A 22,500-nucleotide genomic window follows, 5' to 3' on the forward strand; every position below is an offset into this window, starting at 1 on the left:
AGAGGAACTATATACAGCAGCACCAAATGAACATAAAATACAGCATCGTGAGCAAGGAGAAACTTCAAATGTGTCATCTGGGTGTGAGGAAGAGGGTAAGGAAGAGATATTATTTAATGAGGATAAAATCATACAAAATAATGAATACTCTAAGGAACTGTGTCAAGTGAAAATACAAGCTAAAGACTCAACAGTACCTTTGAAAGTGTGCCACCATGAGGAAGAACAGCATAGTCCTGATCTACTGCACTATAATAAACTAAGCACCAGCCATGAACGGAGAACATCTGAAGAATCACAGATTAGCCCAAACCGGAAACATTCTGAAGACTTCAGTGCTGTTATCAAGGAAGAACTCGAGGAGAGTCCAGAGTATCAGCTGTTTATCCAGGCAGCAGGTCCATCGCCAGTCAGCTACACATCATACAGCAAGACTCGTATTATAAAAGATGCTGATCAGATGCAGCACTCTGCTGTGGAGCACCATTCATACAAACCAAAGCCAGCAGTCAGATTTGCTCCTACAGTGGTCCAGAGTGAGAAATGTATTTCAGCTATAATTCACGATGAGGACATAACTGAAGCAGGTGAAGATTCAACTGACATTATGTTCAGGAGCAGGACCCCTAGAACAAGCTTAGGAGAGTATGAAGCTTATGAAGAATTTAAACAAATTGCACAAACAAGTCCAGAAAAGCTAAAAGAAAGTGACCAAAAGGTTAAATCACCCACAGAGCCAGAAGACCAACTTAAGGAGAAGAGTGCAAAGCAATTAGCATACACAGAAAGTAGAAGTCCAACTAAAAGTGCAGTCCAAACTAGACTTGAAGAAACACAAGAGGCCGAAGAAAAAGACCAGCAAGATCATGAGACAAGGCAAGTGACATTTTATATGGAGATCAAAAGTACAGTCCATACGGAGCTGGAGTTCATGCAAAAGTCACCCACAGATATCAAAAGCCAAGTCCAAACAGAGCAGGAAAACAGTTTTCAAGTTAAAAGAGACCAGTTGAGTCAGGATATGTGCAGTGATGAGGTTTCCTCTATAGAAACTGCTGAGTCTGAAGAATTTCAGAAAATTCAGCAAATGTCATCTAGACCACATGATCTGGAAGACCCACAGCCTGTAACAATAAGTGATCTTAAAATCAATTCACCCGAGATAGCGCCTGATAAAGAGGATATCTCTCCTCACAAGTCTCCAGACTCAGTGCAAGTATCATCAACGGAATTCAAAGGTCCAGTCCAAACAGAGTTCGAGGAAACACATCTACCTGAGACAGAGGAAGAATCCCAGCATGTTTATATAACTACAATGGAAACGATTTTTACAGAAATCCAAACACAAATCCAGACAGAGGAGGGAATAGGCTTCACTATTGAATCTGGTATTTCAGTTCAGAATCTGGATGACAGCTATGAGGCTCCTGTACCTGAGGAAACTAAACAAATCAGAGGTCTTTATGAGATTTCCTCTGAAGTTCAGGAAATTCAGGAAATGCCTTATTCCACATTCTCTACATCTAGCCCTGACATCCTTGATGACCTACAGTACATAACAAGTGATCCTGAAAGTGGCTGCAAATCAGACTCACTGGAGATGACACCTAGTAAGGAGGATTTTTCCACTCAGAAGTCTCCTGATTCTGTGCAGGTTTCATCCAGAGAAATCAAATGTCCAGTCCAAACAGAGAGAACAGACTTACATGAGACAGAGGAAGATGATCAACATGGGTATAAGACTACTGTGGAAAGGTTTTCACCTACAGAAATCCAAACACAAATCCAGACAGAGGAGGAAATAAGTGTTAATGTGGCAGTAGATAGTCCAATTCAGGATCTGGATGACTATCAAGTTTATGCACTTAAGGAAACTAAACAAACTAGAGATATTTATGAGATTTCCTCTGAGGAAACTGCAGGGTCTGAAGAATATAAGCAAATTCAGCAAAGGATGTGTAGTGCTGTTAATCTCTGTGACCTACAACCTGTAATGATAAGCAGTCCTGAAAGTGCCTACCAGGTAGACTCCCTGGAGTCTCCTGAGGATCTCTCATTTCACAAGTCTACGGACTCAGTGCAAGTATTATCAATAGAAATCAAAGATCCAGTCCAAACAGAGCTCGAGGAAACACATCTACCTGAGACAGAGGAAGAATCCCAGCATGTGTATATAACTACAGTGGAAACAACGATTTTTACAGAAATCCAAACACAAATCCAGACAGAGGAGGGAATAAGTGTTAATGTGGGAGTAGATAGTCCAATTCAGGATCTGGATGACACCTATCAAGTTTATGCACTTAAGGAAACTGAACAAACTAGAGATATTTATAATATTTCCTCTGAAAAAACTGCAGAGTCTGAAGAATTTCAGGAAATTCAGCAGAGGTTGCGTAGTGCGGTTAACCTTTGTGATCTACAGCTTGTAACAATGAGTGGCCCTGTTGGTGCCTGCCAGGTAGACTCCCACGAGACTACATCTGGTAAAGAGGATCTCTCTTCTCCTGACTCAGTGCGAGTATCATTAACAGAAATCAAAAGTCCAGTTCAAATAGAGCTTGAGGAAACACATTTACATGAGACAGAGGTGGAGGACTATCATGGGTTTATGACTATAGTGGAGAAGTTTTCACCTTCTAAAAGTCCAGACCAAACGGAGCAGGAAATAAATGTTGAGGTTGAAGATGATCGTTTGGTTCAAGATCTGTGTGACAGCTACAACGTTTCTCTAGTTAAAGAAACTAAACAAATGAAAGGAATTGTTGATGTAGAAACTGTAGAAACCGCCAAGTCTGAAAGATTTCATGAAAGTCAGCAAACATTGTCTAGACCAGACAATTTAGAAGACTTACAGCCAATATCGATGAGTGACCCTAAAAGTGTATGCCAAGGAGACTCATTGGAGACTACACCTTGTAAAGAGGATTTGTCTTCTAATAAGTCGCCTGACTCCATCGAGCCAAGTCCAACCAAGGACTTTCCATGTCCCGACTCTTTAGAGACAAGTCCCACAGGCCAGAGACCAGACACCAAATGCCAAGAACTATTATATCAAACCAGCAATAACTCGCAAAACAGTCCGTTTGCAGTCAGCCTGACAGAAAACATAGAGCTGGAAATGAGTAATGAAATGATAATCCAAAGTGAACCCGAGATTCCAGGCTCACAGTGCCTTTCAACTCCCTTAAAGCCACTTTCATCTCCACTGGATGAAGAAAACCTACAAAGTAATGGTCTGGTACAAAGACAGGCCACACCAAATAAAGAAATTCAAGAAATTGGAACATTTGATGAAATGAAGGCTCCTGAAATTGAGAAGTTTGATTCAGCCAGTTCTGTAGAGCTTATGGTGGATGATGTGATGATGATGACAGAAGAACTGTTTATCCAAAACGAGGATAATGGATCGTTATATTCTGAAATTCCTGATACACAGGAGCCATCGGTGCCTTTACAGCCATCTCTAGAGGGAACTGACGAGGAAGCGCAGGAGATCAGTGAAGTGAAAAAGCAGTTCACTCCTGAGGAAAATATGTTCAAGATGGCAGCAAAAATCCGGGTCTTTGATGAAATTGAAAAGGAAACCAAAACAAGAAAGGTTAGATTTGATTTCATCAGTTCATCCCAGGATAGAGATGATGAGCTGCAGGAAAAGGAAGAAGAGCTTCAGTCCTGTGATGAAAGTCCACTAGATTATGAAGAGGAAGACACAAAGCAGAAGTGTGGACCTGAGTCCAGTATTTTGTCATCTTCATATCAACAGTCAGAGCGGTGCGATGACACACCACTAACTAAACTACCACAAGAGGAACCTGAACAAGCCCTGAGTGAAAGTCAGGTATCAGAGTGTACTTACAGCCATGAATATGGAGCTTCAGAGATTGGTGAGATGGATATTGAGGTGTTACCTACGCAAATTCACATTGATAAAAAGGAGCTGAGCCATGAAGACTTTTCTCCTGAGTGCCTTATTAAAGAAGACAAAGCTGACACAATGGCAGCTTTGGCTGAGGATTCTGCTGCAATGTTAGTGGTCAACAAAACTGATAGCAACTCTGATATTGAGTGTCACACCATCATTGAGACTGAAACTGTAGAAATGCCTCAGTCTTTTATCGACACTGTGTGTTCTGTGAATGATGGAAGAGCTAAGGAAGAACATCAGCCACACTCATATGGTTATGAAGAGGATCATGGAGGGAAATCACAAAGAATTTCAGAACTGATTCAGGGAGATTTAGTTCCCTGGAGTGTAGAAGTGGAGGATGATGAAAGCTCACAGGTTGAGGCTGAAGAGCAGAAAATTCATTCCCAGAACTTGGACACTCGGTCTCAGGAGTCTACACCTGAAATGCCTCCTGCTCGGACTCCTACAGAAAATGGGCAGCCGAACCCTTTCTTGTTCCAGGAAGGGAAACTCTTTGAAATGACAAGAGGTGGCGCTATTGATATGAGCAGAAGGAGCATGGAGGAAGAGCAGGATGCATTTGTCTTTTTCCCCATAAGTGAGGACCCTTCTGAGGACAGTCCCTATGAGCAAGTCAGGGAAAGTGCAAGGGAATTTAGCACCTCACTGGAAATTTCATTAGATTCAAAAAGTGAAGATTCACCACAGCATGTTTCTGGTCCTTCTGATGAGCCCATAGATTCAGAAAGTCACAGTGACTCAGAAAGCCCAAACGAGAAAGATCTGGGATTTGATTCATCAATAACAGATATTGATACTGCCACGTCTACAGTGACCAGATCCATCCACTCTGAGCAGGACATGGAGTCATCTGATTCATCAGCAGAAGATGATCAGCACTCGGTAATTGAAATACCTACACCTACTCAAGATGATCTTCCGCTCCCTAGTGGAGAGGCATTGCAGATATCATCACACTGGACTCTCAGCTCACTCAGAGATCCTGCTGCAGAACCCGAGAGCAGGAAACCAAAATCAAAGATTCCAGTGAAAACAACCAGCTTTGACCATGATTTGTGGAAAGGTGACTCTACTGAGCAAAAACGAAGGCCCAAATCAGAGGCGGATATCAGCATCTCAGACTTTATCAGTGGTGTTCATTCTTCATCAGTGAAACCAAAGACTCCTGTATCCAAAATACCTGTGTCTGTAGAACAAATATCATCAGATGCACTTTATTCAAGTCAAGTCCAACACACTCATGAAGGTGGAGGTGCAGAAAAGTCTCCAGATGAAAAGGACAGTCCCCGAACTGTCCTTGATGGAGACAGCAGGTCAACGCCGTTCCGAACCCCCTCTGTAGGAGAGGACATTTTTGAAACCAGACCAAACTGGGAGGATTGTGTAGAGACGCAGATGCAACGACTCTCAGACAGCAGTAGTCCAGATCAGAGTAAAGGTACCTACATGGTTTATGGCCCCTTCTTCCCTATCCTCAAAAATGAACCCTTAGTTCCTGCCCTCATTTTCTGTTTGTACCTGTCCTGTCCTGTCCTGTCCTGTCCTGTCCTGTCCTGTCCTGTCCTGTGGTGTTTGTATCATCCCTTGTGCCTTATGTCTGTTTGTGGAGTGATGTGTGTGCTGTATCTTGTCTGTTTTCAGTCTTTTTTATACACATATTCATATAAATGTTCAAATCTCAAGATTGAATTATTTAAGGGTACTTAAACCGAGCATTTTATACATTTCTGGGTTTTTTACATTGTAATAATTTCCATCACTTTAGCATGGCTTTCTATCGTTTGAATGTTTTAGTTTTTTTAGTGTTTCACTCATTTGTCACTTTTTTAATCAAGTTTTACTCAATAATGAGGTTTTTTAAAATAAAATGTATTTATTATACATCAGACTGTTATATAAACTGTTATGTCACTCCCTTTTATTATAATTCTAATCATGTATCTGATAATATAAATGTTCATGCATGATGTTCACAGTGGACTGGAACGATGATCCCGATCGTAAAGAGGAAATTTTGTCCATCATTGCTGATCTTCTCGGGTTTAGCTGGACAGGTGAGTTATGATCTCAAGTTAGCGGTGACATCGTGAAGTATGAAAATTTGTCAAAGATAAACGTCCTCCTGACCAGTCCATCAGATATGTTTGCTGTCAGATGTTTGTGTCTCTAATTCTTACCTCCAAACTTTTCTACTTTTATGTGCTATTGAATTTCCTCTGCTTTTTTCTATTCCTTTATCTGTGGTGTCTGATCTGTTTTTATGAACTTAGTTCATCAGTAATGTTCTGAAAGTCAAACTGTGGCCACACTATCGTTTATAGAGTTAGCTAAAGAGCTGGAGTTCAATGAAAATGAAGTTCAGCAGGTTCGTGCAGAGAACCCGAACTCACTGCAGGAACAGAGTACCGCTCTTCTACAGCGCTGGACTGAGCGCGAGGGCAAACACGCCACTGGTCAGTTCTTTATCTGGTAGTCTTTATAACACTCCTGTAGTGTACACTACTAATGCTGTGTGTGTGTGTGTGCCTTCAGAGGACAGTCTGATAAAGAAACTGACTAAAATAAACCGCATGGACATCGTCCACCTCATCAAGACTCAGCTCAACAAATCAGTGCAGGAACAAACGTCCAGAACATACGCCGAGATCGAGAGGACACTGGACCACAGTGAAGGTTCAGTACAACACACACACACACACACACACACACACAGAACGGTAGTTGTAGCGTATATCAGGATCAGGCACTCTCTCTCATATTGGTTATGGATCTTTCTCTGTATCTGTATAAACACTACAATAAACACCACAAACACAAGGGTGTGTGCATGCGTATGTGTTTGTGCATGTGTGCAGCTCTGTCCTCAGTACAGGAGGTCAGTCCCCGGATGGTGACGAGAGTGGACGTTTCCCAGAAGCCCCCAGCTGCAGTGTCAGAGGAGGACCTATCGGTGGCCTCACTGCTAGACATTCCTTCCTGGGCGGAGCCTGTAGGCCACGCCCACTCCGAGAGTATCCATGGAGACATGCTAGAGGAGCTAGAGGTCACACAGTGAGTACCTTTTATCTGAAAATCTTCTTCTACTTCTTTTTCTTCTTCTTTTTCTATTTCTTCTTCTTATTATTATTATTATTATTAGTAGTAGTATCACGGCATGATGATCACATGCTTCACCTAACTCTCACTAATCACCTGACTGTTACACTTGTATAAGTGTAGTTAGCTTTAGCATGCTGCTGGTGTGTATTACAGAGATGCGTGGGCGTGTCAGGGGGCTGAAACAGACTCGAAACATGTGTCTCCACAAGCACCAGTAAGTTTCTGTGTTAATGTGTTTCAGTGTGTTCAAATTGCTCTGTTCTCTCATTGAGTAATGACATATCAGCACTATAATATCCTGATCATGTGAAGCACAGGTATCATTAACGCTACACTGCACCTCTTATAGCTAATTCCATCTTTAGTTTAACTTTAATTTTGTTCATTATAATGTGGAGTGTTTTGTTGCACATTTGTTTAAACATTCATTGTTTCATGTGTAAATTTTATACAGATTTTGAATGTCTTCTAAGGTCCGAGACGTGTGTTTAGCGGGCGGGACCGAGACGTGTGTTTAGTGGGCGGGACCGAGACGTGTGTTTAGCGGGCAGGACCGAGACGTGTGTTTAGCGGGCGGGACCGAGACGTGTGTTTAGCGGGCGGGACTGAGGCGTGTGTTTAGCGGGCTGGTCCGAGACGTGTGTTTAGCGGGCAGGACCGAGACGTGTGTTTAGCGGGCGGGACCGAGGCGTGTGTTTAGAGGGCGGGACCGAGATGTGTGTTTAGCGGGCGGGACCGAGGCGTATGTTTAGCAGGCGGGACTGAGGCGTGTGTTTAGCGGGCTGGACCAAGACGTGTGTTTAGCGGGCGGGACCGAGGCGTTTGCTTAGCGGGCTGGTCCAAGACGTGTGTTTAGCGGGCGGGACCGAGACGTGTGTTTAGCGGGCGGGACCGAGGCGTGTGTTTAGCGGGCGGGACTGAGGCGTGTGTTTAGCGGGCTGGTCCGAGACGTGTGTTTAGCGGGCGGGACCGAGGCGTTCATTTAGCGGGCTGGACCGAGACGTGTGTTTAGCGGGCTGGACCGAGACGTGTGTTCAGTGGGCTGGACCAAGGCGTGTGTTTAGTGGGCGGGACCGAGACATGGTGTCCTTCTGAGACTGTGCTTCACTTTCACTTTTACTTGTGATGTTTTGCAGAAAAGTTACAGTAAACACCGGTGTGTGAATTTATGAGTTGTCCAGTGTTTATATCTACAGTGACCTCCAGCTGACGTCTGATCTCCACTTCCATCATTTGATTTATTATAAACCTTTTTCTATTGCATTTCATCATCCAGCTCTCAGCTGCAGGTCGGGATGCAGATCAGGCTCTGAGCGAACCTGAAGATCACAATGTCCTGACTCTCTCACCTGCAGCAGAAGCTCCAAAGCCATACTTCTTCAACTTCAGTCAGTCCAGCATTGACAGGGTTTCATGTGAGGTTTCAACAGATAGGCACCTAAACCAAGATGAGGTTTTGACATACATGTCACAAGGACATGCTGCGGACCATCTGAGATCTCCACCTGATGATCTTTCTCCTGTGTATGAGAAAAGTGACATGGAAGAAAGTGAGAAGTCCTCCTCCGAGTTTCTACAGTCTCGTTTATCTGGCTCTGAGGCTTACAACGTTCTGCAGCTCATTGAGAGTGATCAGGGACCTGGAGAGGAACCTACTCCTTCAGAGGACCAAATGATGAAGAGATCTGCTCCAGAGGACAGGACGCCATCTGAGTCTGATTACGTTTTTGTAAATCCTGAATCTGATCAGCTATCGGCTAAAGAACATGCTGAGTTTGATTCAGCATGTCATTACAAAGGTTACATGGAGAAACAGGAACCATCAAAAGGTTGTAATGAAGTGTCTCAGATACCTGAAGCAGAGACGGAAGCTGTTAGTCCAGAGAAATCTTCACAGATGATTATACCAAGTGTCCAGGATGCTGCAATTCCTGAAGAATCTCTAGCACAGAGAAATCTTTCAAAGGAGCTGCATGATGATCAAAATTTCTCTCAACAAGAACAAAAACATGACATTCAAGAACCTCACAATATCTACACTGAAGATGCTAAAATGCAGTGTGAGATCCAGCTTGAAGACAAGATCACACAAGACTGTACAATTCTGAAAGAGAGCATTCTTCAGCAAGATGTTTCACCATTTTCTCACTCAGACGTTTCTCCACAAACACCAGACACAGTCAGAGCCACACGACACTTTGAGTTTGGGGAAGTTCTTTGGGCACCAGAGAGAACCTCTGATCAGGAGTCATATCAGCTTCTCACCAAGGTTCCTGAGATGGTAACGTCTCAAAGCTCAGACTGTCCACAATCAGAATCTTTTATGTCTCATTCACCATCTCAGTTTTCAGAGGAGGCTTCATTCCGCCGCAGTGTCTTTGAATCTGGCCAATCTACTGTATGCTCCTTAAGTACAGATGAAGCTCTGGCATTACTTCAAAAACTTGTTCCTACAGAAAATCTGCTGACTGGTGAAGGCGTCTTCTTGGAGATCACTGAGTCAAGAAGATCTGAAAGTGATGGTGAAACACCCACAAAAACACTTTCCAAAGCTGAGGAGCCTGAAATCATGAAAATGCATAAAGAACATGCTCAGGATCTCCAGAGTGCCCTCCACTTGCCTGAAGAGCAAGAGATGGTCTTGACAAACTCAAATTACTCAGAACTGGGACTAGAACAAAATGTAGTCTGGGCAACATGTGTTAGCTTAAAGCCACAAGAACATGGTGCTAAAAGTCTGAGCACATCTGAGACCGGTGAAGAGGAGAACCAGGATTCTATCCAGGACTGCATGGAAGCACCAGTCATCCAGGAAGCTTTAGAAGAGTCAGAGGGAAAACATGAACCACCAAGACTGAAGAAGAGTTTTCAATCTTATATTTGTTCTTCTGAAGAAGCTCCTCCTCATGGGGATGTTATGGATGATGATGATGATGATGATGATGATGATGAGCTGAGGAGGGTAAGATCAGAGCATGGTCCTTCTCTCCATTTTTATCTCCAGCTTCACTTTTTTCTCCTCCTAGTTCCTGGAACGAGGAAGACATTTTAGTTTCTGTAGGTAGATGAATCAGCAGGATTTCTAACATCATGACGTCTGCACTTGTTTTTGTTTGCTGTATAAAATTAACTAGAGAAAAGTTTCTGGAACCTGTGTGGTGTAAAATATCTCCAGATGGACTGATGGCTCCTGCACTGATGGTTGATGATGATTGTCTTATTTGCATGAATGTTCTGTGTGATGCTACTGCATGTTCTCCTGAGAGCTGAGGTTCTGCTTTACTCCTGTTCTTCAGTCACATCCATCTAGTTCAACATTCTTCCAAAAATTCATTTCCATTTCAAGTGCAGAAACAGGAAGTGACATGACGGCATGTAGAAAGCGGTTTTTTATTTTGATTTGTTCTTTATTTTAATGTGTTTTCATTGGATAAGGTTCTGGATAAGGTGCGTTTTGATTGGTTATTGTCTTAACATTTTCTTTGGATAATGTTTTTACTTTGACTGGATATTGTTTTTTATTTTAATTGAGTAATGTTTATTTTAATTTGTTGATGTTCTTTACTGTGATTGGCTTATGCTTATTTTGATTAGGTAATATTCTCTAGTCAGTGCTGATAGTTGGGAGAAGTCTGGGCATGGTTGGAGTTTGAGGAGGATCTCAGGGTGATGATGAAAATGGGTTTTGATCAGACTGGAGGTGACTGAACAGCGGTGTTTCATTTCTGTTTCTGATCCTGAAGTGTTTGCTGTGGGCTGTTTCATTTCCTTATTGCTGTTTGATGATGATGATGATGATGATGATGATGATGATGATGATGAGCTTTTCGTGAACCTGCTGCTTTGTGAAGAATCTGTTTGTAATCACTTGGTGGAAGTTGGTCTTTGTGCTGATTTGGGATCACTTTTTTTTCTTTACTTGGTTTAAAAAGTTGTAAAGAGATGACGTTTACCCGGGCAGCAGTTTTTTCTTTATTTACTTCTTCACTCCAAACCCTACCCCTCTGTGTGTGTGTGTGTGTGTGTGTGTGTGTGTGTGTGTGTGTGTGTGTGTGTGTGTGTGTGTGGTGTGTGTGTGTGTGTGTGTGTGTGTGTGTGAGAGAGTTATTCAGGTCTGCCCCCTGGTGGACGTCTTCATTACAGCAGTGTCTCTGTGTGTTCCTGATTTCTGTGTTTCTTAACAGGCCGATGGAGAAGCTGATGTTCCTCCACAGACTGAGACTGAGGAACTGTACATGGAGGAACGGGGAACGCTGCACACTACACAGGTACCTTCTCAATCTATTTAACACTTAACTACTACCCCTAAATCTACAGTGTGTTGCATAAGTATCCCCACCCCCCTTTAAATTGTGTAGTATTATCGTCTAGAGATGAAATTGACTACATCAGGATTTGATGTCATGAATCTACACAAACAAATCCTATAATATTGAAGTCAGTGGAAAAAACAATGTAGTTATCAAAATTAATTTACAAATGAATAAAATCCCCTAATTTATTTCTGCTCCACGCAACCCGAACGCTCCATACAGCTGGATGTTCAACACAGATGGAACTTCATGGAAGAGTGATGATCTTTATGAAATACTGGAAACTTCTCATATCTGATGCCTTTTTGTCCTCAACACAAAGTGCTATGTTTAGCAGAAACCCAACACTGCTTATCACCCTGAGAAACCATCCCCCTTGTGAACCATGGTAGTGGTGGAATCATGTGGAGTGTTACTATTGGCCTCATGGTTGCTTAAATCACTCCCCTAACTCTGCAACACTCCCCTAACCCCTTACCGATCTGTGCAGGTGTGTTTGTGTGTGCAGTGGTGATGTGTGTTACCTGTGCAGGCGTGTGTAAGTGGTGATGTGTGTTACCTGTGCAGGCGTGTGTAAGTGGTGATGTGTGTTACCTGTGCAGGCGTGTGTAAGTGGTGATGTGTGTTACCTGTGCAGGCGTGTGTAAGTGGTGATGTGTGTTACCTGTGCAGGTGTGTGTAAGTGGCGATGTGTGTTACCTGTGCAGGTGTGTGTAAGTGGTGATGTGTGTTACCTGTGCAGGTGTGTGTAAGTGGTGATGTGTGTTACCTGTGCAGGTGAGGCAGCTGGCAGTGGTCAGACGGTGTGCATCGGCTGAGGACAGAACAGAAGGCCGTGCACACTCGAGAGCGGTGAAGAGAACAGTGGTGAAGAGTGATGGGGATGAGACAGAGGTACATGGGATTGTTTACATTGTCTTCATTCTGATTGAATAACGTTCTTTTTTCTGATTGGATAACACTCTTTTTCTGATTGGCTAACTTATCCAGGTGATGTTTAACGTACAGTGCGAAGCTGCTGTGACGGTTAGTGAGACTGGAAAACATTTAGAAAAAAATCACCTGGATACACACCTGACCACCACCTGTGATGACATCACACAGGTGAGCTGTCAATGTAATCTCTTTTACCATTAACTTTAGCATCATGCTCACCCTGTTTCTCTCTTTCCCAGGGCGAAGATGAAGAACACGAGTTCTCTGAAGTGCACTTCACTGAAGGGTGCAGGATGGAGGAAGCAGACGTATAGGACAAGAATATGATCTCTAATATCACCATGATGATGACTTTCAGCATCACGTTGCTTCATTTAGAGGATTAATGATGAACCTTTCCTCTCTTTTTTCCTCTCCTATCTCTGCACTAAGAATGCTCAAACAATCCCAGAATGCACCTCTCTCTCTCCTTACTTCCTGTTTTACAGGTCTTCCTGATTTGATGTTGTTTGTTTACATCCTCTTCGTCCACCATGTTCATAATTTTTTTTTTTTTGTTGTGAGCAGACTCTGTGGTTATTTATTTATTTATTTATTTATTTATTTATTTATTCATTCATTCATTCATTCATTCATTCATTCATCAGAATTTTATTGGGGTGGAGTTTTAAAAAAAAATTAGTCCAAGTTATAGACCTGACAGCGGTGCTCCCTGATGATGTCATCGTTATAGAAGGAACCGAACAAGCAACACTCAGAAAAAAGGAACTAAACTCTTTGCTCACTAGCTCTTTATGATTAGCTACTCTAATGACAGCCTCTTGCTGTAATGCTAGCAAGTTAGCATATTTATTACCTCATGGCGATATTAACTAGCTAACTTTGGGATAAACATTACAGGTTTGCTTATTGAAGCACACCCGAGCTAGCTTTAGTAAACAGTTAGCCAGGGTTTTATTGAGGAAATTAGCTTGAATAGTATGATGCTAACCATGACGTTGTGATACAACATCCTCACTGAGAAACTTTCAGGATGTTTGTCACTCATTTATTGTCACGGTAAATATCTATTACATTTGCATCATAACAATGCTGTGTGCTGTTATTTATGTAGCTAATTGTGTTCCTGCGTCTCACTTCAGTGACCTCATCATGATAATCTGTATATAATAGCCACATTAACCACTGCAAGTGAAATTAACATTAGCATGATTAGCACCAGTCATCTAATAATAGCTTATTATATCCATGGTATTTAAACTCACCTGTCTTGATGTCTGCTGTTCCTGTCTCACTCTATCTGTGTTTGTCATGGTCTTTATCATTGCTTGTTGTGTACTTCTCACACTGTTTTAATACTGTTTAAGACACGCCCTTGTCCACTTTCCCTTCACTACTCGGAAGTGTATATCACTAGCCAACATGCTAACTGCTAATAAAAAGCTGCCATTTTGAAAAATTAAACTGAGACTGCAGGAAAGAACTCTGAGTAAGATGTGTTGAAGTCTACTAGGGAAAGTGGTCTAGGGGAAGTGGAATTGGAGATGTGGTCTAGGGGAAGTGGACTAGGGTAAGTGGTCTAGGGGAAGTGGAATTGGAGAGGTGAACTAGGGTAGGTGGTCTAGGGGAAGTGGACTAGAGGAAGTGTGACAGTATTGTAACAGGACATAAACAGTTTGTTTTAAAAATGTAGCAAATAACAAACTGTGTTCATGATCACTTATTTATTTGTTCCCTTAATCCTGAAGCAAGATCGATCAGTGTGTGTGTGTGTGTGTGTGTGTGTGTGTGTGTAACTTTAACCTGCTGCGGTGTTTCACTGTGATTCTCATTAACACCTGATTATTAGAATTCTAATATAAATTCTGTAGACAGCATGTTCTAGTTTATTATAGAGCATTAACCACTGTACAATGTGTGTGTGTGTGTGTGTGTGTGTGTGAGAGAGAGAGTGTGTATGCGAGTATGTGTGTGGAGCTGAAATTAAAACGTTTATCAACGCATTCATCTGATTTCTGTTTCTTCAAAAACGTGGAGACAAAATTCAACAGATAAAGAGTCAGACAGGTTTTCCCCTCACAGACAGACAGTCAGACAGGTTTTCCCCTCACAGACAGACAGTCAGACAGGTTTTCCCCTCACAGTCAGACAGGTTTTCCCCTCACAGACAGACAGTCAGACAGGTTTTCCCCTCACAGACAGACAGTCAGACAGGTTTTCCCCTCACAGACAGACAGTCAGACAGGTTTTCCCCTCACAGACAGACAGGTTTTCCCCTCACAGACAGTCAGGTTTTCCCCTCACAGACAGACAGTCAGACAGGTTTTCCCCTCACAGACAGACAGTCAGACAGGTTTTCCCCTCACAGACAGACAGGTTTTCCCCTCACAGACAGACAGGTTTTCTACTCACAGACAGAGGTGAATTGATTCACATCAGAACTTTATTATTGTAGTTTTATTTGAATGTTAAATTGCTAAATGTTGTCATGGTGATAAATTAACCTTTCCACACCTATGGTGCAGTTTCAGCAGAGCAATTAATAACAACAACAACAACAACAACAACAATAATAATAATAATAATAATAAAGTGATGAATGGCATAGTCGAGCAGTGATGAGGTTTCTCCTCGAGGAAGACCGTCCGGTTAAGACATCACTGATAACATCATCACCTAAACAATGAAACCCGGGCCATGTGCCAGTATCCCACAATAACCAATCAGCTCTAGTCACGCTTTATATCATTATAGTAAACACAACATGTACACAGTGATGTCATTAACACCCTTGAATAAATAAATAAATATATTAATAAAGAAATAAGTCAATAAATACCTACAATGCACTGCAGGAAGTACATGAGGAAAAGGAAGCTGTTAATAATACAAATAAAAGATCTTTATAGGAATAAATAAACATGAGGAGAAATGTAAATTAATGTAACTACAGCCATGAGCAGCAATCACTGGGGTCCAAGCACTGATCCACAGATAGACCCCAGTTTGTCATTTCTGTCTTTTGGATGATTAAATTTTTTTTAAAAATCAGAGATGGTTACAGAGCCATGACTCCAATTTCACTGCCATGTACAACATACAGTTCAGCCAATCAAATTTCTTTTCATTGTTTTAGCCTACATGATCTGTAGAAGTTATAAACCAAATACTGTGTAGATAAAAATAACTCACAATTAACGTGGGTGGAGCCAAATGGTCAAAATCCTGCTCTATAGCACCACCATCAAGGTGAAGTTGATCGGATTGGACACGTCACCGTCCTGCTACATCTCTACACTTTACAGTTGTACTCCTCACTGTGCTTCAACACGTAAAAAGAAAAATACTACAATACTATTGCTAAGAACAAGACTAACAACAACAACAACACTAACAAGAAGAAGAAGAAGAAGAAGAAGAAGATTCTAACAAAATGTGCTTGGACCCATAAACATTAAGATTAGATATGAATAAACATTATTTAATATGAATATTCATGAGGTCTATAATAATCTGCATGCACAGCTCATGTGCTCTTTATGCTACATTCTCACAGCGTATACACTTTTATTAATGTATATAATCACATTAGTAAACACTGTGAGTGTGTGTGTGTGAACAAAGCCTTTAACATAATCCTGCATTTTTCTGTAAGACATTTGTAAATTGTTTATCACATATGTACATCACCTTAACAACACACACACACACACACAGATTTATGTTCATCATTATAAACAAAACAAAATTAAGTGGTAAAAACACACCTTCCTTTCATCATTTTCTTTGTATGTGTGTGTGTGTGTGTGTGTGTGTGTGTGTGTGTGTGTGTGTGTGAGAGAGAGAGAGAGAGAATGAGATAGACTGTGATATCTTTTGCAGTGGGTTGATGCAGTGGGCGTGGCCTCCAGCTGATAGGCAAGCTCACTTCAGCTGCAACACACACACACACACACACACACACACAGACAGAGCTAAGTGTTTTATACAGACACTTTGGGAAGCAGTGGGAGTGTAACAGAGTGATTATTGATTATTAATGAATGATTGGTGATTAGTTATTGGTACTTGGCGCCCGGTGCTCCAGAGCGGTGGTAGTGGATGTTCTGCCACTTCCCGTCACGGCGATGCCACACTCGCGTCTCCTCAGACTGAGCGGTTCTCGGACGGCCAGAGTCTAAATACTGCGTGAGACGGATGTATGCGATGCACGCAGCATCCTCGCCGATCAAGTGGACATGAGGGTTTAACAGGATAGTGTGAACCGGTTTAGTGCCCTTAGACAGAGCTAACAGACACACACACACACACACACAGATCTTGAGAGAGAGAGTGATAGGGTGTAGAACAGGAGCATCATGGATGTTCCACAACATTACATATAACACTTTAAAAGATTAAAATAACACATTAATTAAACAATAAAATGACACTTTATATTATAAATCCTGATCTGCTTTTCTCACTGATATCGATTTCATATGATTAGAAAATAAATATAATAAATGTAATATTTTATTAGTGTCAATATCGTCTCATGAAGCCTGCATCGGGATACGTCTCGTATCCTGGGTTTATCGTCTCATACCTAATTATTATTATTATTGTTATTATTATTGTTGTTATTATTATTATTGTTATTGTTATTATTATTAATGTTATTATTATTAATGTTATTATTATTAATGTTATTATTATTATTGTTATTATTATTAATGATTAAATGGTTCAGTACCGTGTTCAAAGTAGAACCGGTGGAAATCATGTCCTTCTACTAGATTCCCCAAAGCCTCAGGCTCAAAAGACGTCAGACCAGGATCACACATCTTACTACACACACACACACACACACACACACACACACACACACACACACACACACACACACAATAAAATTATGTACATAATCTCCATTCACACTGACAGTAAATCCTAAACTCCATTTAAACAGAAATTCTACAGGAATTTTAAAAATAATACAGTGTGTGTGTGTGTGTGTGTGTGTGTGTGTGTGTTTGTGTGTGTGTGGTGCATTCACACTCACGAGTAAGTTTCAAAGTCTCCATTATTGATGGACTCAATCAGCTGCTCAGTGACTTTAATGATCTCCTGCTTTCGAGCTGAAACACACACACACACACACACACACACACACACACACACACACACACACAGAGTTTTATTGTCCATACTATGCACAACACATAAAAATATTAAAATATAAAAAATGAAACAGTTTATAAACATATTTATTCACCTTTACTAACAACTTGACAGGCTGAGGGGCAAAAAGAGATAAAAATCAATCATTACCCACACACACACGCACACACACACACACACACACACACACACACACACACACACACAATGACTGACAGACAGACAGAGAGAGACAGTCACCTTTTATATCTTCATCCTCTATAGTGGTGTTGTTGCTCTCTGTTGACTCCTGAAACAAAACAAACCTCAGGGAAATTCATGTGTGTGTGTGTGTGTGTGTGTGTGTGTGTGTGTGTGTGTGTGTGTGTGTGTGTGTAAAAGCTGAATGTAAACATTAACATGATGAATAATAAGTGAAAATCTCAGACCTTGTTCCTTTCCACTGGATTGTGGATAACCGTTGTCTGGGGTTCCTGATACACACACACACACACACACACACACACACACACACACACACACACACACACACACACAAACACACACACACACACACACACACAAAATGCTGAACTAATTCACTGATAGATATATGCATTTATTTATTGGATATATATTAATGATTATAATATATACACATATACAGGCCCCTTCAAAAGTATTGGAACAGGAAGGCCAATTCTTTTGTTTTTGCTGTACACTGAAGACATTTGCGTTTGAGATCAAAAGATAGATCAGATTGATCAGTGATGTCATGCTGGAAGAGGCGGAGTCTGTTGTGTACCAGTGCTGGGGCCGAGCCTGTGTCTTTGTTGGTCTTGTTGTTGACCTGTAGGGGGTAAGAGGGAAAAATCTGTTTTACAGAGTAACGATATGAACCAGAGGAAGAACCGGAATCACAGGAATTCAGGGAAAAACAGAATAAAGCAGAAACACAAAAATGTTTCCTACTAGAGGTTCTACAAACAAACACAATCACAGCTCAGACTTTTAGCAAAAAATAACCATATTAAAAAAATAATGTGTTTGTGTAACTGTGTTTAACGTTAATATTAACACACCTTCACACTGTCCGGCTTCTTGTTCAACAAACTCTTAGCTGCTGTTAAATTAAAATAAGAATGTTAATATATCAGTATTTTAAACACACACACACACACACACACACACACACACACACACACACACACACACACACAGTTTAGACATGCAACAGGCAGATAAACAACCAGGTGTAAATAAGAGAAAAGGTTGTTTGTGTTATTCTGATTTAAACTACATCACATTCTCTTCCAGCTGAAAATATTCTGTAAGATTCCATTCAGAAAGCAGAAACTGAAATAATATTAAACATTAAACCGAGCTGAAATTTTTGTTATAATAATAATAATAATAATAATAATAATAATAATAATAATAATAATAATAGATATCAAATCACTTTGTGAATGTAATCACATCACTGCCATGCAGTCCAGTGCATGGCTCAAAAATCCCATGCACCTGATTGGTCAGAACATTTCAAAGCCAATCAGTCTTACCTCCACGGACACGCCCACCAAAAAAAAGGAGGGACAATAACCAAGAAGAAGAAAAAGAAACTCGATGAAGAAATGTTAACAGAATATAGAGTAAAAATAAAACAAAGAGAAAGAAAGTGTAGGGAGCACACACACACACACACACACACACACACACACACACACACACACACACACACACACACACACAGAGGTAGAAGTTGTACCTGAAAAGTTCCTGGTAACTAGCAGTGTTGTTAAAATGGCACCCTGAAGGAGAGAAAATATAGATTTAATGTGAAACACAGACTGTATGATAACTCACCGAAACCGGTTTAAACTAGTTCATACTCCACTTCCTGGTGAATACAGCTCACATGACAAGCATAATGTCCCATGTAATGAAGACCCTTGAGACTGGTTCTGCAGAACCTCAAGCCATGGCACACGACTGCCTAGATCCACTGCAGTTTGAGTACCAAGCTGACGTCGGTGTGGAGCATGGCATCATCTACCTGCTTCACAGTGCTCACACGCACCTGGAGAGGCCACGAAGCACTGTGAGGAGCATGTTCTTTGATTTCTGATAAGTTTGATGTATGATTTCTGCATCTCATTTCAGAAGGTCTATAGTTTGTGCCACGATGTACAGGAACAGAGTTGTTTCCTGTTCCTGGAATGTGGTGTTTTGCGAGCACCTAATGACTCCGTCTCTTGTTCTAATTCTCTCTTTCGGCTCTTCTTATTATCTTCTGGGAGAACAGACGTCTTTAGTTCCTATATCACTCAGCCCTACGTAATAGATGTTTGATTTTATCTGTGACCTGTTCCAAGTGGCATTTATCATTCTTTATCAGTATTTCCTCTGTGTTTATTCCAGAAACGAAAGGCACACGTAAAGAAAACCACGGGGAATTATACATATGAAGAGAATCATCACTATGACAGGAATGATGCAAATGGCTGAAATGAAGGGATTAAGTGTGTGTGTGTGTGTGTGTGTGTGTGTGTGTGTGTGTGTGTGTGTACCTTCAGCTTCCTCCTGGCATTAAACTTCTTCAGACACTCTACAGTTTCCTGTCGGTGCATCATGGAGGCCACGGTGGAGCGTTGCTGTGAGAGACAATGTGATGAGTACAAAATCCACAATCCATCATTATAGAGCAGTTTGTAATATGCCTAGAAAAACAACAAACTGTGTGTGTGTGTGTGTGTGTGTGTGTGTGTGTGTGTGTGTGTGTGTGTTACATACACAGATCCAGGGGTGTTTGAGAGCCTCGGCTGCAGTGATGCGTTTGTTGGGATTTATTGTGAGCATTTTATTAATCAGATCTTTCGCTTCTGGAGTCACTGTGTCCCATTCTGGAGAGGGAAACTACACACACACACACACACACACACACACACACACACACACACACACACACACAATTAATCAAATAATAATAATGAACAATAATGAGTGGTAAGAATGAACAGGGCTGTCATAATTAATTCATTAATACATGTGATTAAATTTAGATGGTAACATTATAATATATTACTGCAGATGTATAGGCTACTGAGGACAACGTGCTTCTGAAATCACATTAACAAGGATAACGTTACTGAGATAACGTTACTGAGATAACGTTATTGAGATAACGTTACTGAGATAATGTTATTGAGATAACGTTACTGAGATAACGTTACTGATAACGTTACTGATAACGTTACTGAGATAACGTTACTGATAACGTTACTGATAACGTTACTGAGATAACGTTACTGATAACGTTACTGAGATAATGTTACTGAGATAACGTTACTGAGATAACGTTACTGAGATAATGTTACTGATAACGTTACTGAGATAACGTTACTGAGATAACGTTACTGAGAACGTTACTGATAACGTTACTGAGATAACGTTACTGAGATAACGTTACTGAGATAACGTTACTGATAACGTTACTGAGATAACGTTACTGAGATAACGTTACTGAGATAACGTTTCTGAGAACGTTACTGATAACGTTACTGAGATAACGTTATTGAGATAACGTTACTGAGATAACGTTACTGAGATAACGTTACTGAGAACGTTACTGATAACGTTACTGAGATAACGTTACTGAGATAACGTTACTGAGATAACGTTACTGTACTCAGGTCATTGAACACCTGTCCTGTTTGGGGTTTTTAAGGTTACTGTAGGATGGAAATTAAAACTGAGGAAACCAGAGAAGAAGAAACTGTTACACATTCTCTATGTTTTTAAACACTTTGGGTGATGGTGTCATAGTCTGCAGTCTTTATTGCAGCAAATTTAAGTATTACAGTATCATGTCTTTAACCTACACTATATGGCCAAATGTATGTGCACCCCTGAACATTACACCAATATGTGCTTGTTGAACACCTCATCCCAGATTTATTCCCCTTCGCTGTTATAATGTGCTCCACTCTTCTGGGAAGGCTTTCCACTAGATTTGGGGGCGTGGCTGTGTGGATTTTGGGGTGTGGCTGTGGGGATTTTGGGGCGTGGCTGAGGGGATTGAGGATTGTTCAGCTACAAGAGCGTTAGTTTGGTTGAGGTGAGGTGCTGACGTTGATGTAAGGAGACTCCAGTTCCACTTCATCCCAAAGGTGATGAGTCAGTGGGGTTGAGGTCAGAGCTCTGTGCAGGACTCTCAAGTTCTATCTTTTTCCAACCTTCACACACCACGTCTTCATGGAGCTCGCTTTGTGCACAGGGGCGTCTTCATGCTGGAGTTTTGGACCCAGAAGTAGAAAAAGACTCATCTACTGAAGGTAATATGGGTTTATTTGAAGGATAAATGAATGTAGAGATGTGTGAGGCTTGGCGCTTCTGTTGAGGCTGGAATATGAACTCAGGTCGGGTCTGGGCCACTGCCCGGATCTTCTGGGGGGGGTCAGTCTTTACCTGCCCGTTCTTGATGATGTACCCCAGGAAGCTGACCAAACTGGCATGAAACTCGCACTTCTCTGCTTTTGAATAAGCTGTTCTTCAGCAGCTGTTGAAGGACCTGATGGACGTGGAAGATGTGTTCAATAGAGATGCAAGAGAAGATTAGGATGTTGTGAAGATACACGCAAACAAAGCGGTTCAGGAAGTCCACTGAAACATTGTGAAAACCGCTACGCTGAGTCAGTGAGAACTTCAGACTACAGGGGAACTGACAGGTGGCAGGATATCATTTAGCAACCAAAGCTACCTCAGTATGAGGGAACATCACACACACAGCTCATGGACAACTGTTATGCTGATGCACTGTTTGAACATTAACATTATCACAGATTTCTTTCAGCCAAATACGAGAACACAGAGAGTCATGGTCTGAATACTATAAAGTTCTATCTGAGTTAGGGTTGAATATTAAAGAATATGAATGAATATGAATGAATATTAATGAGTACACACATCATACGCTCCGGCTTTGATCTGCTGATAGAGACGATGCTGATCTTCATCCCAAAACGGAGGATAACCAACTAACAGGATGTAGAGGATCACACCTACAACACGCACACACAC

The 22,500-nt window shown here is 41.3% G+C and overlaps 2 protein-coding genes across 6 annotated transcripts in view; one reads left to right on the top strand and one right to left on the bottom strand.

The window, feature by feature from the left end:
* ank2a (ankyrin 2a, neuronal) overlaps positions 1–14,282 on the top strand; it is a 42,381-nt gene extending 28,099 nt beyond the window's left edge. The window contains exons 38-48 of one of the 3 annotated variants that reach the window (XM_053677535.1): positions 1–5,369; positions 5,908–5,985; positions 6,253–6,384; positions 6,464–6,604; positions 6,787–6,982; positions 7,184–7,244; positions 8,307–9,992; positions 11,215–11,298; positions 12,121–12,237; positions 12,334–12,447; positions 12,519–14,282. The exon at positions 1–5,369 is cut by the window's left edge and continues 1,342 nt beyond it. In XM_053677535.1, coding sequence (XP_053533510.1) covers positions 1–5,369; positions 5,908–5,985; positions 6,253–6,384; positions 6,464–6,604; positions 6,787–6,982; positions 7,184–7,244; positions 8,307–9,992; positions 11,215–11,298; positions 12,121–12,237; positions 12,334–12,447; positions 12,519–12,593 — 8,053 coding nt within the window. In that variant the 3' untranslated portion in view covers positions 12,594–14,282. The remainder of the gene's footprint in view (positions 5,370–5,907; positions 5,986–6,252; positions 6,385–6,463; positions 6,605–6,786; positions 6,983–7,183; positions 7,245–8,306; positions 9,993–11,214; positions 11,299–12,120; positions 12,238–12,333; positions 12,448–12,518) is intronic. The other 2 variants (XM_053677536.1, XM_053677537.1) reach the window with 2 other exon arrangements.
* A 422-nt stretch (positions 14,283–14,704) lies between these two features.
* camk2d2 (calcium/calmodulin-dependent protein kinase (CaM kinase) II delta 2) overlaps positions 14,705–22,500 on the bottom strand; it is a 15,565-nt gene continuing 7,769 nt past the window's right edge. Inside the window, exons 9-21 of one of the 3 annotated variants that reach the window (XM_053677704.1) lie at positions 22,387–22,481; positions 20,215–20,337; positions 19,992–20,075; positions 19,190–19,232; positions 18,504–18,544; positions 18,227–18,271; positions 17,871–17,915; positions 17,683–17,731; positions 17,537–17,557; positions 17,324–17,399; positions 17,015–17,109; positions 16,348–16,567; positions 14,705–16,212 (exon numbers count right to left, since the gene is read on the bottom strand). In XM_053677704.1, the coding sequence (XP_053533679.1) occupies positions 16,209–16,212; positions 16,348–16,567; positions 17,015–17,109; positions 17,324–17,399; positions 17,537–17,557; positions 17,683–17,731; positions 17,871–17,915; positions 18,227–18,271; positions 18,504–18,544; positions 19,190–19,232; positions 19,992–20,075; positions 20,215–20,337; positions 22,387–22,481 (941 nt within the window). In that variant the 3' untranslated portion in view covers positions 14,705–16,208. Of the gene's footprint in view, positions 16,568–17,014; positions 17,110–17,323; positions 17,400–17,536; positions 17,558–17,682; positions 17,732–17,870; positions 17,916–18,226; positions 18,272–18,503; positions 18,545–19,189; positions 19,233–19,991; positions 20,076–20,214; positions 20,338–22,386; positions 22,482–22,500 lie in introns of all 3 variants that reach the window. The other 2 variants (XM_053677703.1, XM_053677702.1) reach the window with 2 other exon arrangements.

Source organism: Ictalurus punctatus, chromosome 29, assembly GCF_001660625.3.
Source record: "Ictalurus punctatus breed USDA103 chromosome 29, Coco_2.0, whole genome shotgun sequence".
Taxonomy (NCBI): domain Eukaryota; kingdom Metazoa; phylum Chordata; class Actinopteri; order Siluriformes; family Ictaluridae; genus Ictalurus; species Ictalurus punctatus.